Source organism: Pecten maximus, chromosome 5 (genome assembly GCF_902652985.1).
Source record: "Pecten maximus chromosome 5, xPecMax1.1, whole genome shotgun sequence".
Classification (NCBI taxonomy): Eukaryota; Metazoa; Mollusca; class Bivalvia; order Pectinida; family Pectinidae; genus Pecten; species Pecten maximus.
The window spans coordinates 12,244,875-12,265,257 of NC_047019.1; the positions used below are offsets into that span (position 1 = coordinate 12,244,875).

Here is a 20,383-nt window from a genome sequence, read left to right on the forward strand (position 1 = left end):
TTTTGTTATTGTGCTTATCTTTTTGACTTAAATTGGGAAAGGCAATGTTACCTACGATGATTGGAACCAAATCTAGATATTCACCAGTCCACAACACACATGCTGTGATGAAGTATAATGGAGTAGCCTCCCCTTGAGAACACCTTGTACCATAACGGTTTTGATATTTAGAAAATGTATGCTTGTAATTTATGTAATATGTAACAGACTAGCACGTTAACTATATATATATATATTGTATCAAATGTAGTTATTAAAATAATAATGGTTGAATAGTCAATGTTAAACGCACCTGAGACTTGAACAGCCATTGTAGAGATACATATTTTCATTATTATGTAGGTAATCATTACTGTCATATATACTTCAACTGGGTAATGACCTAATTCAACATAGTTAAGATAATGCCATGTATAGGTAGGTCGCTAAGAAGGGAGGTAAACAGGATAGAACTGATGAGTAAAAACAGCTCACTGTCTCCCATTTGAGTAAAGAACGATTCCTGAAAAAAAAAGATTGAAAAGAAAGATAACTATGCCTACTTTGTCTACAAAGAGATATGAAGTGTTGAGAAGTAATGTCAATTTTTCTATGATGGGTTTTATTGAGCATGGTCTATTTCGAGTCTTTTCTGCGATCCTCCAGGCTGCGCCATTTTGAGAGGTGTTACAAATAGCGGCTGGCAACGATACGGGCATCCAGGCGCTGGACCTTCTTTAACTCATCCATGTCATTTTTTTACATATTCAACCTGAGGGCAGGTCAGGGACGTGAAGGCTTTTGTTTGACGTTGGAGGATAAAACTTTGACATTGGATGGTATTGTTTTATTCATATTGAACGGTTTACCAATTGCTTCACGAAGACTACCCGTGCATTTCGTCCCGAAGTCACCTCATAAATCTCCGTAACCAAAACATTCTTAAGCTGTCGGTAATGGAATACAAATGGCGTCCAGTATTCTCATCAACTTGCAAACAGTTAATACCTACATCCTGTGTTACCACTGGAAATGCTTGGGTCTTCATTCTCGCCTGTTAAACATAGATCTCTTGACTGCCAATGTTACCGAAGACTGCAGGAAGATATGCACAATCTAAAAGACTGAAAATGACCAACTTAAGAGGGCGATTTTCTGAAGACTCGGATACAAGATTTGATTGACATAAACAAGAAAGTGTTAGACAGAAGATAGAACTTGACCTGATGACTGATTGCCACTCATGTACCCTATATATATATATATATAAATCACATTGTCATTTTATTATAAAAGTCAGTGGCCGGTATGTAGATGGTAAGAAATCCTCGATATTCCAAGTCTTAGGATCACATTCGCTCTCTCTCCCCTGTTAGATATCTTAGCCAAATCGCACTAGTCATTTCATTGATATCAGGAAAGTATATCGCTAAGCCGACATGTTTGAAGATTACATAGGGGCGACAACCAAGTTCAGAGCAAGCCAACATCAAATGACCACATTTTCTGTTTTTGTTTTATCCAGCACAAGGAGGTAAATGATTCTCTAATTTTCCATTGCATATTTTAGGACGTAGGACGCGAAATGAATGTAATCCCCGGAGTATCGAGGACGACGTTTTTTCAAAACAACCGAGTCGTTGGAAAAATAAGTCTTTTTAAAGATGGTCAGTTGCAAGGACCACTTTATATTGCCACATCATTTCTTCAGTACATTATAACTGACACCGGAACAGGTCGTGAATATGTACCTTGTGCTTTAATTGCTGAGCATGGATCATCAAATACCGTTATTGGTGACTTTAGTGTGTCGCGTCCTGAGGACAATTACAGGTGATAGCTCAATTCCAGGGACGAAAGAAAGACATAAGGAGGAACAAGATTTGAGAGGAGAGAAGGGTCATTTTACTCTGATCTTCGTCAAAAATATATGGTGAATTATTATTACAGAAAGCCAAATGTTTTAAAATTAGTAAAATCAAGTGTAAACAATGTAAACGAACTAAATAAAAGTGGTAAGTTCATTCATTTAGCTTTAAGAAAAGGACAAAAATTGAATAGTTGAATATTATTTTGTTAAACTATTGAGATGCACGTTTTTCAGAATGAGCTTACAATACCATGTTGATCACTCTCCGTTTTTCATGTAATTGTACTGTTTTTTGTTGAATAATTCTGTTTAATCATGTTGTTATTATCACTTATGGACCTTTTCACTTATGGGCCGATAGGTCCACGAAATAAAATGAACTGAACTGATGAAGATAGTTTTCCATAAGGAATCCTACAATGGGAATAACAGTGTAGTTTTTATGTACTGTCTGTTGGGGCCAAGTGCGAAGCTGTGAAGGATCACTTTGTGGAAGAAAGCATACAATATGCACATATTCCAATCTACATGCCGTCTCCAAGCGATTAGAAAATACTATCTCTAATTATCAAAGTTAACCAGGCAAGGTCACCTATACAGGTAATTAACACATTAAGTCATTAACATCCGTAATTATTAACAATCCAGGTGGGGAAACGACTGAAATACACTGAATACATAAGCACACTTTGGCCCTGTTACCTATGGTAATTAGCTAATTAACTGAGTCAAACTGATGCCACTCAAAAGATAAAAGATGAAAACGTTTATTCATTTTTTGGAACTCGTATGTTTGTTCTTTTTCGCATATAAATCATTTTTATTGTTATGGATATGTATTTACCTGCAGCCCTTAAATCAAATTTCCAATGTCCATTAATCGTTGACATTTTTTTCATTTAATTTATTTTCGCCTATAAATGGTTTTTAATGTTATCGATATTATTTCTTATCAATTCATTTATATAACAATTATTTTCTTCTTGAGTAGACTTCCTTTTTGCTTATAAACGGTTTTCAATCTTATCGATGTGTATTCACTTTTTATCCATTCACTACTGTATGTCCACTATTCTGCTGATAGAGCTCCTGTGATCCATTTAAAACTCTAGTTTGTCCTCCTAATTGGAGTAAATATACGTGTTTTAGAATTGAGCACGTTTAACTTACAATAGTGTTAAACATCAATTTGAGAGTTTTTGAACGCCTCTTATAATGATATCACGCGATAGAGAAAAACTAGTTCAACCCAAATAGCAAAATGTCATGGAATCAATAAAACGCTGATGTTGATCGATGACGTAAACGACCTACATTGGTTTCTAATGGTGTAGAAGTGTTCAAATCTACATCCTTGTTTAGGATAGAACCTGAATGAAAGATACCTGGGACGTATCTAAGTTGTAATAACTTGTTTTCATTTTATTTTGTATATATTTTAATCTATAATAAAATACGTTTAAACTAAACCAAACAGACCGTCAACTTGTTGTCATCATGCTCTTCTACTAGGCGTGGGAACTTCTCTAAGCTATTTCGTCTAGATCCTGGTTTCATTGTCAGTGATGTTCATTATAACTCGAAACGAGGGAACAATGTCTAGTAATTGAGTGACTCCTGACATCCTGACATTAAACAAATATTCATTTTACAATCTTCAACATACATGTATTTTAGATCAAATCGTAATTTTTAGATTTAACACATAAACGTATATAACATATCACATACGATGAAAGTCTACGTCTAGGAGAAAGTTGTCGTTACTCGATCTCAATGTCATCCCAGGTCTTTCATCTTCGTGGGTGGTCTTATGGCGTACCGGAAAATGACTCGCTTTTCACAAAGGCCACCGAGATCGAATGTGAAAAGGTATAAGTTACCTGGCCGACCAATTCAGTTTCTCGCGGTATTCCGATTTCCTCCCACATTAAGACCACCCTTTGTGCTTCCTTCCATAAAAACAACAACCATGGTTGATACAATATGATTTGTTTTATAATTATTGTAGAATAAATGAAGATCAATTCAAGCTGTGTTTCCATTTTCTTTTTTAGGTGCTGACATTTTACAGTTTTGCTCTTATTTTCTACGTCGAATACATTGTAAGACAGAAAGCTTAACTTGTTATTTAAGTTTTTCTGTTGAGGAATATTACTAAATGGTAGTCTATGATCCAAGTTAAATGCATTTTCTTGTTTTTATGTCTACTAGTTTTCTTCCTGGTAAATGTTGATGCTGTTGTAGATGCATATATGTGTGTGTTACTAAATAGATATGATTATATCAACTTCAATTACAACATCTGCGAAAAAGTTATTTGACCAATGTTAATTATTCTCGTTTAAACGGCTGGAAGCACAAAATGCTGTCTTTCCTTTGAAGGAACTCTGAGTACCCAGAAAAAAACTCACGTGGTCAGGCAGGCGACCCCTAACAACTTCACGTTCGATTAGTAATTTTACCCGTTGCAGCCTAGGTGAAAAGAGAGTGCATTTTGTCTGGCCTCCTTCCCAATACGTGTGACTTCCTAGCATTTGTCTTCCATGATAAGATTTCACAAAAATGTTCTCCTGGGGATAAATAGGATTACAATAATCCTACTGTGTCGTGATATGTATAGTAATGTTAAGTGTGATGTTTGCGATTTATCCCTAAATCTTTTACACAACGCGACGAAGGAATGCGACACACTTACACACGACGGGTGTGGATTTCTGGACTCTCAAACACGATCATAGACTGGCTAACAGACCTTACGTTTTTCTTTGTTAAGAATTGCCAAGCTAAAATCTAATTCTAGATTATCTGCCCCTAGTTTGAATCTTAGGGACTAAACTTAGGATCAGACATATCCTAGGGACCAAAATCATAAAGCTCAAGTTTAGTTATGATTTATTATCCTAGAGACAGGAGGCCAGTCTAACACGATTAGGTACCGGCCTAAAATGGCAGCATACCCACGACCTAACAGCATAGTTACACGTCTACACAATCTACAAGGTTTCTATGAAAGTTTAACCAAACAAGCCTTTATTTTGTCAACGAATTTATTCTCTTTCCTATTTAATTAAACACTTTACAGTAGTTAATCTTTAGTGAATGTCAAATGTTAGTAAAACGTCCTATAAAATATAATGGATATCACAAAGTTTTGTAACAGGGAAATGAATAAGACTCAAAGGAATCATTTGACCGTAATATGTATTATTTAGGTTGATGAGGTCAACAAATTGATGAAGTATTAGTTGCGTGCCACTTTCAGTGACATTTAGGGTAAGGGACAAATAATCTGTTTTCCAACAGCTAACAATAACCAAGTTGTTGCCAACGCGCTTCGATCATCATGCTATTGGATATATCTGAAATATCACATACAAGGATACTAGAGAACAAATACTTGTATTAATGCATTGACCTCTGACTCAGTGTGACCTCTGAACCCAACATGATATCTAAACTCTGTTTTCCAACAGTTATTAATACCCAAGTTGTTGCCAGCGCGCTTCGATCATCATTCTATTAGATATCTCTGAAATATCACATGCAAGGATACTAAAATCCAATCTTCATTTCTTTTGAATAAGATGGTAAATGCATAGTTTATATTTAAGCTTACATACATACTTCCATAAATCGTGCGTTTAACTTCATATATATATATATATATAGATAACCTATAGTTTTTATCTGGAAGATCTAGGACGAACACGAACTGTCCAACTTCTAACCATACGAAAAATATGATGATGGTCTTTTCTTGGGCTTCAATGGCGGGCAGCAGAGACAATGGTCGGTTTCCCTGCATAGGCCTGTCAAAGGAAAGCGAAGTGGCAGTTTCCGGGATGGACGATCGGTCAGTAAGACTCTTGTTGTGTTCCGGCATTCCGTAAACCAGACCGAGGCTTCCAACTGCGTACATGGCTGAAATAGAAAAGTAAATGACTTTATAACAATATATATGTTTATATGTTGAGTGATATTTACATACGCTCCTGGAGAGTTGTAGCTATAGGTAGGTTTAGTGATCAATCTTGAGACTGGTGAGTAAGAAGACTCAACAAAAGACAACAGACAATTCAAATATTAGAATAATCTCCCTTCCGGAATATCTCTTCTATTTCCTTAATTACTTTCCATGAAATCAGCCATTTCTGCCCGTCAATATTAAATCCTGATCCCTTCCTTTCCAGCTACCATGCCATAAACGTCACTATGTTTAAGCGGGTCATTAAGGGGTAGAGGTAGAATAACCCGAACTATTGTGTTATTGGTGTTTGTTCTATAGGTAACGTTCAAAGTCATGTGACTATATATGTATTATGTATGAAATACATGTATACTGTATGGATCCCTTATTCAGATATTGCAGAATAGCCATGGTGATAACAGGAAGAAATATGCAAATACGAGTCATCAAATGAACATGTACAACAAACAAAAATGGCCGTAAGAATTACGTGTGCCTGTTACTACCCACAAAACTATTCACTGATATCGAACTGAAATATAAATTATCTACATTGAGTAGTAAGCAATGTTTACTTAATAGTAAAACTCTGTTGGGTTCCATTCTTTGATGTTTGTCGGTAATCTATTTCCGTGTACCACGTAATGGGTTTGTCGTGACCCTAGTACTAACATGTTAGATTCCACGGCGTGCACAAAAGATTGTAAAGATGACTTCTTACTATTTTCTGTGTAAATATTGAAACAGAGGGTGTGTATTAGCTGTGTAACAATACAGAGTATACAGCGTTAATAGGAATTTCTGATACATTAATCGCTCATCATATAGAGTTTAGTGATGAACTGTTACAGTATAGGATTAAGTGGTCACAACGAAGGATTGACTTGAATATATTTTTATGTTATCGAAATATAGCGAAGCGGTTTATGACAAGAGTACACTTTGGACTTTGTGTTATAGCTCCATAAGACGAAAATATCTTCAATGTAATCTTTTTGTTTTTATAAATCTACTATACAAAATCCCTGCTGTGGAAATCTACTTTTATTGAAGAACTCTTTCTCTTAGACATTACTACGCCGCTGTATCAGCCAATCAAAATCGACGTTACAAATAGCGATCTCATTTGTTTTACGTTATGGGGATGATAACTTATATTTTCAAGCCTATGAAAGAACTTGATAATGTATAAACATAAATGAATAGATAAGAAATATTTTGGCATTAGAAAATTTCAAGAAGAACACATTCAGGCTTTCCCCCAATTAAGCTTGAGGCCAACACCAGTAGCCACTGAAGAACATTTACAGTGTACAGATTTATTTCTTCCGAACCTGTATGGTTTTCACTTGTATGCATACCATTCAATTTCTGTGTATATATAAGTATGTGGTAGGTGTACTTTGATGTGAAAATTTATCTGAAATGCTAGGTAAACATTTCGGCAATGTCATCAATAACATGTCTGTAACGATTGCTTTGCCATCTTAAATGCTTGTTGTTGTGTAAAATGTCAACTACTATCCTTAATATGCAGGGAGATACCGATCATTTAAAGAGTTTTTACATAACCCTATTGATGTTGTCTGATTTTCTTGGCCTGTTTTACATAACAGCTGACGTGTTTGTGTATATAATCGGCGACGTTGACAGGGACTTGACATTTGGTATAACGTAAAGGGCATGCTTGATAACCTATACCATACCGATCACATAATTATGAATATCGAACATATGTCAGCGACGTAAGCGGCTTAGTTCTCAGGCCAACAATAAACCGTTCCTTGGTTTAGGAACAGTAAACTACTCTTTGTAAGGCCTATGTGAAGGCGTAAAAACAATGGAAAATACCGACATAATAACGAAACTCTAGCTCGAAATAGATAAAAACGAGAGCAAATTACGAACAAATAATATATGCGTTGTATGTGTATTGAACAAGTATAAGACCAGGTCTTCCGGAAGGACAAACGTCCTTTGTTTCATAGTCGGCACCTGTCGTAGAAATCTAGGTCAGATGGTGACAGCGGAACCTCTAAGCATATTAACAAGAATAAAATATGTTTGACTTCATATCGTGCAAAGAAATATAATATTTCCAAATGAGATCATGATATTGACCATGCATAATACTAAACAATTTTATGAAATATTTTAGAAAGGAAAACAAAATCCAGCGAAATCTTATCGAAATGAATACGTTTTTGCAATCCAGTACTCAAAATTATGAAATTTATTAAAGAATGGGGCTGTTGCACGTACACATATAGATTTGACATTTCGTTCGATCTATTTCGAGTTCCCTCAATTGCTTCCTAAATATCAGCACGTTAGGTACTTTACACCACGGACCACCAAAGGTGTTAATATCTTGTGTATCTTTCGTACAATCCTTCGGTAGTCTATCTGAATTCCCTTCTATTTGATATAGCCTCTGTTCTTTTTATTGTCCTGATGCCTCGACTTTGAATTCTTATTTGATCCTGTGACATCTGTGAGCTATTCTCGCTTATTGTAAAGTTGCTAATTTTCACGGGCCTGATATTTCGTGGATGCCCCAGTCGGACATATTTCACGGGTATTAAATTTTGCGAAACCACACCATGTGGACATTCTGTAGTAAACGTATCTGTATATTTGTCAGTTGTATTTATAAATATTCATCGAGTACTTGTTTTCGCACTTTATTCAATGACCGCAAAAATAGCGAAATTAGATCCTTCGCTAATATTACCAACTATACAGTACACACATACCATTTTACTTACGTCTAGACAAAGAACACAGGCAGCCAATAATTCACTATAACCATTGCTAGCCTTATGTCGTTAAGATATACGGCATTCCATAGGGAATCACTTAACCTAGGATCAATGGTGCTACATCAATCACATCCAATGCATCTTGTGACCAAGTCATAGTATCATATGATACCCATTTGTTTTGCCATCCGACGATGTTATAGGATTGTATAAAAGATAGAAAAGTAAACAGCAACATTAAATATATATAAATGAAAGTAAACACAATCGAATAAGAATATGTAACTGCATCATAATAAAAAGTAATGATTTGTAGTTTAATATTCAGCTAATCACAGCAACATAGCTGCCTCAAACTGGTTCACAAATAGTTATCCTTAGTTATTGGGATTTAAACAATCAGCCAGTGTTTTTCTCAACTCCCTGGGGAGCATACAGCCGGAGCTGCAATTTCAACATTTCTTGCGTTGCCCTACCACGTACTCATTCACAGCTAATTCGACTGGAACACAACAGAGTAAGGTATCTTGCTCAAAGAGACAACACAACGCCCGTGCCGGGACTCGAACTAGTGACAATTTGGTCATGTAGCCTTGTGTCCCATCACTAGACTAATGTGCCTCCGTTCATACAGGTGATTCGCCATTTTTGGACTCGTCAGTGATGCCAGGGGTCCAAATGGTGAACATCCAGAAAGGCAGTTAAGAACATCAAAATGAACTTAAATGTATGTTAAAATGTAGCATTGAATATATTGAACGTTTAGACTTGAAATTTTACATATCTAAAGATCCAATATACGATCAAACGTAATTATACGATATTATAAAGAGAACCCGCGGTGAATACAACCACTTTGTCATCTCATAAAAGGAAAACAATGTTTTACAATAAGAATGACACGAAATAAAATAAAATCATATCCCATATATAACGCATACTTAAACTACAAGGACAGTTTTGTGTTCACCCTAGAAGTCCCATATAAATGTGACTGCATGGTTTTAGCTAGACGCACAACTTCTAGCAGAACCAGTAAACGCCATTCTAGGCCTCGTCAGTGATTCCATGGGTTCAAAAGGTGAACATCTCATAAAAGGAAAGCAATGTTTTACAATAAAAATAACATGAAATAAAATAAAATCATATCCCATATACAACAGATACTTAAACTACAAGGACAGTTTTTGTGTTCACTCTAGAAGTCCCATATAAAGAAGACTTGTTTCAGGTAGACGTACAACGTCTGGAGGAACCAGTAATGCCGGTATCACGTTCACATACTCAATAACTGCTACACAGAACAACAAGCCTCCATCAATCAACTCAAGATTTCGTGTAAACTTTACGCCATACTTGTTCAGAGAAATATCAAGCTACTTATCTTCGATTATGACATAATTGAAGTGTTTCGTGCTGGTTTTAAGTACATATCCTCCCATGAGACCACAGCTCTCCGACACGTTTACCGTGTTAAAAGGAACACACGTTCTGTTTTAAAGCAGTTTCAATAATTTTCAGAAGCTATAATTGAATAATAAAATGCTCTGTGAGGAATATAACAGGTAGCACATTGTCTCATATTGGAGGTCAAAAATGAGAGGTTTGCTATTTGGAAGATAGATTATTTATACAGTAGGTTATTTATCAGATAGGTTATTTGTGAGCTAAAGCTAATGTCTGATTTTGATGAAATAGTTGATCTGAAAATAACTAAATGTACATAGATTGGTGATATATTGGAAAAAAATGTATGCATTTGTAATAGTTTTACTATACTTGGTTAAAATACCACCGTTTTGATCTCATGGTTCAACGAAACACCTTTACTCCACCCGAAGTTTCATTGTACTGATAGGGTCATCAAATGCTATTTTGTAATCAATATCTGTTCTTATCTTGAATATATTTGGGTACACGATATAAGAATTCGTAGTTGAACGTAATACTCTTTTGTTTGAAAACGCTAACTTTAAATTTGAAGGCAAATGACCACGATTTACGTAGGAGTATAAATGGTATGTATATCTGAATTAAGATCGTACGAAATGAACTCGTATATTTTTTTTATCTTGAAATCCGATCTTCTTTTATTATTTACATTACGTTTCAATCTTGTACGGTAATGTTGATATATCTTACGGGAGATACGGGGCATGATCCTTGATTACATAATATAAATGGTTAAATCTAATACAATACATGTATTTGCACTTGTGTTTAAATGTTTATCCGGCTCATGACATTCAATAGAATATTTAGCCGATATACATTAAAGTGATGCATAAAAACGTTAACAAATTCGACATTTATTGGGGCAGTGTTTGCAATGGATTAAAGACATTCCAATATTGCCAACTCTAAAAAGTAATAAAGAACTGCATATATTGAAATAAAAGATGCCTTTATCTTCATGTCGCTTAAATAGCGTACTCAGTCAGAGGAAACTGATATATCTATAATACATTCTTGACTTATTACCAAGATTGAAATATTCTATTTACCAACGAGATTCAATAAAATTTATTTCCGTTGAAATATAAATAATTGCTCCATCAACATACGGTTCTAGTATTTTTGTCGAATGTTTATAACCAACACCATTTTATACCTTTTTTTCACTGAATAAATACAATTATGAAAATAATTTTGTATTTAGCAAAATAATTATGCTGAGTCATTTTTTCGTTCGTTGTGTACATAATAATTTAAGACATTATACGTGTGCTTACCCAAGATTACCCAGAGATAGATATGTAGGGGTTAACATCGTGATATGTATATACACATACCTGGAATAACAGGTAAATGATTGAGGTCTTTAACACCTGACGGTCGCTTTAACCCAATATAGTTTTTAATAGTTAAAATATAAGATGATATGTCTATGTCTTGTTTATCGTTACTTACTTAGCGGTGTGATCATGTCTAACGCATACAGGCGTCAACATAAGGTGGTATACGGATTCTCACACAGACGTAAACCCGACCGAGGGACGGATTCTCACAGAGACGTACACCCGACCGAGGGACGGATTCTCACACAGAGGTAAACCCGACCGAGGGACGGATTCTCACACAGACGTAAACCCGACCGTAGTACGGATTCTCACAGAGACGTACACCCGACCGAGGGACGGATTCTCACACAGACGTAAACCCGACCGTAGTACGGATTCTCACAGAGACGTACACCCGATCGAGGGACGGATTCTCACATAGACGTACACCCGACCGAGGGACGGATTCTCACACTGACGTAGACCCGATCGAAGGACGGATTCTCACACAGACGTAAACCCGACCGAGGGACGGATTCTCACACAAACGTAAACCCGACCGAGGGACGGATTCTCACACAGACGTAAAACCGACCGAGGGACGGATTCTCACACAGACGTAAACCCGACTGAGGGACGGAATGTCACACAAACAGAAACCCGACCGAGGGACGGATTCTCACATAGACGTACACCCGACCGAGGGACGGATTCTCACACTGACGTAAACCCGATCGAAGGACGGATTCTCACACAGACGTAAACCCGACCGAGGGACGGATTCTCACATAGACGTACACCCGACCGAGGGACGGATTCTCACATAGACGTACACCCGACCGAGGGACGGATTCTCACACTGACGTAAACCCGATCGAAGGACGGATTCTCACACAGACGTAAACCCGACCGAGGGACGGATTCTCACATAGACGTAAACCCGACCTAGGGACGGATTCTCACACAGAGGTAAACCCGACCGAGGGAAAGGATTCTCACACAGACGTAAACCCGACCGAAGTACGGATTCTCACATAGACGTAAACCCGACCGAGGGACGGATTCTCACACAGACGTAAACCCGACCGAGGGACGGATTATCACACCGACGTAAACCCGACCGAAGTACGGATTCTCTTAGTTGTATACGTTTTTGTTGTTATAGAAGCTATTAACTTCGATTTCCTTGCGGAATGTAATCCTAACTTATCTACAGAAGTTGATATACAGATACTGATTAATTGTTAAACGGTTAGAGATTTGATCGCTCGCCTACAGGGAATGTCACGACTATGGAGTTCGATACTCTCAGTAATCCATCCTAGTTCATCTTTTGTTAATAATGTCATATACTCAGCATTTTACACGTCTGTGTGGTCCGAGATCTACATAATGTGATCCAACTTTCGTTTTCCCTATTGATACACTGTCCTTTCTATCAACATATCTTTGTGGCACTCGTGTATCTCGGTAACTGGCTACCCTAAGCAGGTTTATCCTTTCCGATACTTTTGGCGATGTTAATCAACGTACGACAGAATCTGATGCAGTTAAAACTTAATTCATCTTAAAAAAATATAAAAAAAAATCGATGAATGAAACTCAACTTTACATTTGGTTACCCTCAAACAGATAAAAGAAATATACACGTTACAAATATTTCAACGACGACGACGACGATGACGACGACGACAAACCATCAAACCGTAATTCTAAATCAAAATCGATTAAAGTAGACAAAATGAAGATATGAACATAGATATAAATTTGCAAGCAGAATAAAACCAGGTGTTCTAGAAAGGTAAGCGTCTTTTGTTTCATTGGCGACATCAGCCAATCCGGTGTAAGGAACAAGGCTTATGTATATATTCAATTGTATAAACAAAGTATACTTACAATACTTTTCCTGTTTCTGAAGTAATTCTTGACGCTCCCTGTGAATGGGGTTTGGATCCTTTTTTATAGTGCCACCTTTGAGACCCCTATTGTAGGGAACGCATTCGGGTTCGTCAGAAACTTCCTGTGGCGCGAAACTGTATGCATTTAATGTTGGGAGAGGGTATTCCACATATCTATTACGATTTTGTACCGAATGACGATGTTTTGAGGGTTCGAAACTAGCACTATATTTAATGTCTTTGCGGTAGTCCAGCTCTCGCTTTGAGACATTTCGAATATCACCGTGTCCCGTTAAGTCGAGCTTTGGGCTTTCGAATTGAAATTGCCTGACTAATAGTTCCTTCTTTGAATCATCGAGATATTGCACCTCATTTCGATACCTATCTTTTTTGATTTTCTCCATGTAAGGAGAATATCTCGTTGGCACATCTTTCCTTCCAGAATCCATAAGAGGGCTTCCATCCTTTTCTCTTCTAGGGGATTCTGTTATGTGCCTTCCCAATGCATCCCTCCGCTTCGGCGATTCTGCAGTAAGACGCCCTAATACACCCTTCCGGGCAGCTTCAAACACATTCTCACCAGTCGTCGCGAGGGGGTCTAACTTGATGGGGGCTGGTTTGGATTCTTCTTGTATGGAAGGGAGTCCTGGGGAACCTCGTGGATGGTCTGGTTCAGAGTCTATGTTTGGCGGTTTCGTTTCGCGCGAAAACTTATCATAAAAGTCTCTTGGATAAGTCATGGATGCCGAACCGGAATTGGAATCGAGAAAATTAAAATTCATGCCTATTCCTTGACAAACTATACAATGTCCATTACTGTGTTCATCTTTTGTGTCATATTTTTTGAAAGTCTTTTGCATATATTCATCTACAGAATTTAGACCTCTTTTCTTGCATTCATCACATATTCCTGGTCTAGTATTTTTGATGTCTGGTACCTCTTCCACTTTTCTCTTCCTTGGGTCGAACCCCTCTATTGTTGGTAAAATTCCATCATCCTCATCTACGGAATCGTCTTCTGTTTCATTACCCATTTCCTTTGACCTTTGTACTTGGGATAAATTTGGATATCCTTGTCGTCGCCTTTTCTTCTTCTTCTTCTCCTTTCCTTCGATTGTGTCAACGTCAGTTTTTATTCTGACTTTCTTCGCCATCTTTCCTATCTTACCGACGGTCACTCCGTTCTTGTCGTTCTCGGAATCAAACTGAACGTCTATAATTCCCGTTTTCATGGTTGGTTGAATATCTTAATGTCTAACTGTCAAATTATCAATTCAATATTCCAGTGAAAGAAAAATCGATGAAAAGCATGTGACATCTCTACCATAACGCCATTTGTAATCCAATCTGAGTTTTAAATGGCCCGATGTTTATACCAAACAGCAGTGTTTACCGTATATGTATAAGGTGGTGAGGGACAAATTAATACCTTGAGAATGTCAACACCTCGCCGTGGTTGTCCAGACAAATGTTAATTTCTCGGCAATGTCCCCGGTCAGGTAGATATTTGAAGAGCAGTGAGGTTGTTGGTAATCGAGTTTGACTTCAATGTATTAGATGGTTGAAAACATCAATCAAAAAAGATTTTAAATGTCTTGTCCAAGTTATTCCCTAAGCTATTAAGCTGATTTTATATAATGGATAACGTTCTGAGTACTTATTTAAAAGAGAACGATGTTTCTTCAGTGGTACTGTAAAATGTTTGACGAAATCTAATACATGCTGAATTTAAATGTCTTTATCACCATATTTTGATCATATGGCCTTCACAGTTGATTAGGAAGAAGCACATGTGTCCAGCATGATTCATATATCACTCTTATACTTGCTCACCTGTAAAAACGAACATTTTCACGTGTCGGCATCTGCGTCCAGATTCAGCAATTAATGATCCAATTAAACATAGGTTTCCAGAGAACAAGCACTAGGTATAATCTCATAGTAGTCAACACACCTGTCTTTTAAAGTCTATACCTACTGATTGACTCACCTGTACATACACAGGTGTAGCGTAGTGATGAGACTGCTAATTGGCTCTCTTTGAAGTTCATTGTCTCTATAGTCATAAATAGCTTGCGTTACTGCCAAGTCGTTGGTTCGATATTGATGTGAGATAATATCCACACTCCACACAGAATCAGACCCCGTTAACACTACTCTCCGACCAAACGGGACCAGAAATCTGCTGTAAGTGTCACATGTTTCAGTCAGATCTCGTCCCTAGACACAATTCACGTGCTCAGGTGCGACAAGTAAGACATCTTTTTAAAGATCTGCAATACGAACAATGATAACCAATAAACATATCGCCGTTCGACACTCCACTGCCGCTTCTAACTGATATGAACAGTACACCTCAAACTTATCTATCCGTTAAATAACAGTTCATCGCTAAATCGAGTACTACGTTACTCGACTACGTGTAGTTAGTTAGCTTGACACAGTATAGTTAATGATACTTACGTTTAATCCAGAAACACTACTTTAGTTATGATAGTTAGAATTATAAAATAATTTAATAAAACCGTTGATCTGATGATTTCACTTATTCACAAATGAACATTTTCACTATCGTTAAAGACAACATAGGAGCTTATAGACCATTTAAAGCTAAATCAGAAAAGGATCGATCTGATCGTCCAATTCAGTGTATACGTACCCGTGTAGAGTATATAGGTAAGGCCTATTACAGTATATCTTGCTGGTGATAGATGAGTTATGGGAGATTTTCAGACAAATGTTTTTACAGAAAATCTTTAAAGTCAATACACTGGTACGATTCAGTCCATTGAGAAAATCAGTTGTGTGTTTGTAGCGTATAGTAGATCTATTATGTCCTAATCAGCGATATGTCATGATCCTATAATTCACAAACTCGGCCAGTAGGACTTATATCTTAGTATTGGAGATAAGTCTCGCTTTGTGAGTAAATCATTTTCCCATTGATATGTGGACATAGGTGATAACTGTATGCTTGTAGGTCCAGTCAGCATATTTGACCACGAGAAAAACTCATGCTATTACAGTTAGCTGTACGTCAAGCGATTTTAATGCATTCCTTGTCAGTAGAGCTTACCTTGTTTTTAGCCTTTGTGATCAGCAAGTTGCCTGAGACGGTAAAAGCTGGGAACTGTGTTCTCCTGACCGAGAAAAATAAAATTGATAAAAGTGTCGTAATTTTCTTGACTTTCAGTATTAAATAGGTAGTGCCTGGTTTGTTTGTCAGTATCATTGTATAGTACCCTGGTAGAGCGTCTAGTTACCCTGTCAAGATAATGATATTTTAGTGTGATAATACTATAAATTAGTGGATACCGTCTTTATGTGATCTTAGCAAACCAATCTAACAAACAAACAAACACGTCAATCAATGCATAATTGGTTTGGTTTCATATTGTTTAACACCCTCTCAACATAAATTATATGGTCATTTGAGGAAGCTCTGAAGTTGATATTATAGTGCTTCCTCAGTTAAACATAATGCCGAAGGCATCCAGCAGGACACTCCATCCGGTCACATTATACTGATAACGGGCACAACAGTCGTCAAACTCTCAAAATACTTAAAAAGAAGTATCATTTTTATGGACTCAAAGCCCTTCTCACACGGACGACCGCTAAATTAAACGTAAAAAGAAAAAGAAAAAAAGGGGGAGGGGGATGCAAAAGGAAGGGAGTGTCAAAGGAGATATTTGGAGGCGGGAAGTTCTTTAAAAAGAACAGAAATGAAAGTCACCATTTACGCATGCAGTAGGGACAGCAGGTGATATTTTTACGTTCTACAGATCAATAAACAAACAACGCAACATAAAAACAACATTTAAGTTAAACATGTTTACTAACATGTTGTGTTATCAAATATGCAAAAATATTGATGATTATTTCTTCATTGTTGTTAATATGTTATATTTTGTATGATAATATAGTAAATTAATAAGTAGCATTGTGTTGTTGTTGGCTGTGGAGTTAGGTATAGTGTTTAAGTCAAAGCCTGAGGTGGTCATCCTAATAATTGTATTGTTTATATACGTGTATATATTTCACGTAACGGAGACATATTCCTGATTCACTTGACCTTGTATTGCAAGCAAGTAGGTAAAATTACTCAGATCAGTTTAACAGTTCTGATTGATCCCTTTTACCTATGCCATAAATGATTTTTGGATTTTGAATGCATGATTAGGTTTCCGTCCTTAAATAATCTTTACTAGGCACATTACATATTGTTAGCAGAAGAGTAAACTTAAATGTGCAGTTATTTAATACAAGGACCAAAGTTGAATATTATTTACTGCCGACACATAAACAAGTCCTTGATTATTACGCAGCCTTTTTATGCATGGTATACTTATATCATAGGTTGTTAACTTGCTTTGAAATCATTTGAATAGCCTATCAATCCATGTCTGTTGAGGTGTATATAAATAAACACAATCATAGTAGGTAGGCATTTAAACCTGTCAGTGTGAAAAATTAATCATGTGAAATTTATTATTATCATTTGGTAAGTAAATCAGAAAGTTTAATGTTGTACCAGAAAAGTCAATATTTAGAGATTAAAGCGATTTTCTTTTCTAAAGTTTACAATGTAAACCCGTCGAGAAAACCACTGGTTACCATACGATGGTTATGACACAATGGCTACCAGCAGGTGTTGACACAAGACGGAACGACAGAGTTGTCTTGTGTTGTAATATTACTAATAAACTGGGTTCGCTGATAAGTAATTTCTAAATACACCATAGAAATACATGGTGTTGTGTATTGACACTTCCAGTGTGACATACTTATGAGCTTTAGGATTTTATTAAAGCAGTAAATCTTCAAGTTGTTTGAATACAGATACAATACAACAACATGGGTATTATTATTGGATATTTAAGTAAACAGATGTCAGACATCAAATGAATAGAAAGTTCCGTCATAATCAAAGTATTTTCTAGTAATAATAGAGTAACAATATGGACTTATTATGTAGCATAAACATTGGAAATAAACAAATATTTTTTCACGTCAGGTTGTCCTAGCAATTGGTTATATACATCAATATATCTTTGAAAAAGTCATTTTCATTTAAGTCTTATTGCATGTACATATCTAATGGTTTTATTGGATACGAATGCATATATATCAACTTCAAAAGAAAATTCCATGTTTTGTAAAATATAACACTCTAATTCTATCAAATTACTTATAAGCTTAATTAAGTAAATGGCGAAAATAAGGACAAACGTCTCATGCTTGACTAAGATACATCCTGATCGAATTCTCATCTGTTGTCAACAATATTTCGACATTTGGCATCATTGAGTAAATAAACATTGCGATATAGATATTCATTTAATAAATATATTAGATGATTTGTTACTTTGGCAATGTCGATAGCGTAGGGGCGTCCAAAAACATCGAAGCAGTTCTTTTAGAGATGTCGCCGTGGCAAAGTTACAAATGTATCACTATTACTTGGCTTGACTATTTTATACCCTAGAAGGTGTTCAAGGTTGCCTCTTTTGAAACAAACCCAATAAACCTTTGATGGCTAATGTATTATTTCTTGTACAATAGATAACCCCCTTTAAAAGGCCTGTGCAACATTTAAGTATCGCATCTCTGTCTTCATAGCAGATCCTACAGCTTCCAGGGAGCTGGATTACCTTACTGTCGACAATTTTGTAAAATCGCCATAGATGAAGATTTACTTAAACCCGTGAACGTCTGTTACTGCTGTTAAATTTTAAACATATTTTGGAATACCTTTTTTATGTGAGTGGGAACATTCTAAATTATAGTTTCTAGCACTGATTTTCGAACGTCTAAATTCAGGACATTTGATTACACAATTTTTGTTTTACTATAAAAATTGTATTTGTAGTTGAATGTCAAACCAAAGTTTGTCAATCGCCCTTACCTTCACTCATCCTTAAAGTGGACCTGCCCTTAAGTTCAAAATTAAAGGTCGACTCTAATCATATTTACAATTGAACATACGTCTATTATTTTAAAATTGACCTATACCGCATCAACGGAGTCGTATAAAATGTTCTAAACTATGTGTTTCAAAAAGATGATTTCTAACTGCAAATCGATGATCATCATTTTAAGACGTTATAAGCTCAAAAAGATATGTATATATAACAACCTTATCTCGATAACGCATTAGATGTTTGGTGGATTAATTGGTTATTTGATAAATCGACAATACTTAGCTTCCTGGTAGGAGCTTTAACCCCAAAGAAAAATAACAAATAAAAGAAATAAATAAATAGAAATAAAAACAATAAAAATTTATAAATTTATTTAATTAAGAAATAAATCAAAAGAATATAGATAAATAAATAACATCAATTGTCTTGTGTGGTAAATCATATTCACTTCGTTTATTAAATGTTCATATTATTCTAAATACAGCAATGGGACATAAATGACTTCCAGAGATACTTCCTCCGTGTAGGAAAACAGATCTGTCGTACAAGTTGTGAGAAAATGAATATATCGCATGAAGACGGCAGAGTTAGGATACTATCATATAGTGTGTAGAGAGACGTGTTTATTGAAAGAGAGTGTTGTCAAGTGTTTAAACGTTAAAAGATATTGTACAAAGGGAGTAACATCGGAGTTCAATCAAAGTGTCGCATATAGCACGTTTTTGTTTATTAATGTTGTCCTTCAGACTTGAGTGAATAGTTCTTCTTACAAAGCTGGTAGGTGGTGCTTTGTATGCTTTTTGAATCATTAGAGGAGCATATGAAAAATGTAGTCCACACTTGATTTATAACTTTTTACCATGAAATCGCTTAAACTTTATGCTTAGGTCATTTAAAGGTATCCAGATTTTGTGAAGATATATATTTTATTCAATCTAAGAGACATGGGGGAAAATGCAAACGCAATTATCTCTTCATATATATTATTATACTGAGGTCTCTTACAGTCCGATTACTGTGGGAAGGTATCAGGTTTCATTTAAGTAAGATATCATCTGATAACACAAGTTAAATATGATCTGATCCTTTGCAGGAATTGATTTTGAAGCATTCTCTACATTGTATTGGTATCATCAGCACACTGGCTAACCTACGAGTGTTGCATTCGATTGAGTCCATGGTAGCTTAGCAATCAGCATA

General features: G+C 36.1%; 1 protein-coding gene across 1 annotated transcript; it reads right to left on the reverse strand.

Annotated features, from left to right (window-relative positions):
* Positions 1–4,887: 4,887 nt before the first annotated feature.
* On the reverse strand, positions 4,888–15,605 carry LOC117327175. The gene is made up of 2 exons (XM_033884026.1): positions 13,258–15,605; positions 4,888–5,773 (listed from the first exon to the last, which is right to left on the reverse strand). Exons 1-2 carry the CDS (start codon positions 14,489–14,491, stop codon positions 5,364–5,366), a joined length of 1,644 nt encoding a protein of 547 aa, XP_033739917.1. The 5' UTR covers positions 14,492–15,605; the 3' UTR covers positions 4,888–5,363.
* Between the last annotated feature and the right edge of the window lie 4,778 nt (positions 15,606–20,383).

Bases quoted from the DNA above. Each gene is read 5' to 3' on its own strand.
- LOC117327175 (XM_033884026.1), bottom strand. From the start codon at position 14,491: ATGAAAACGGGAATTATAGACGTTCAGTTTGATTCCGAGAACGACAAG. The intron at 5,774-13,257 runs GTAAGTATACTT...TTTCTATTTCAG, and splicing joins TCAGAAACAGGAAAAGTATT to CCATGTACGCAGTTGGAAGC.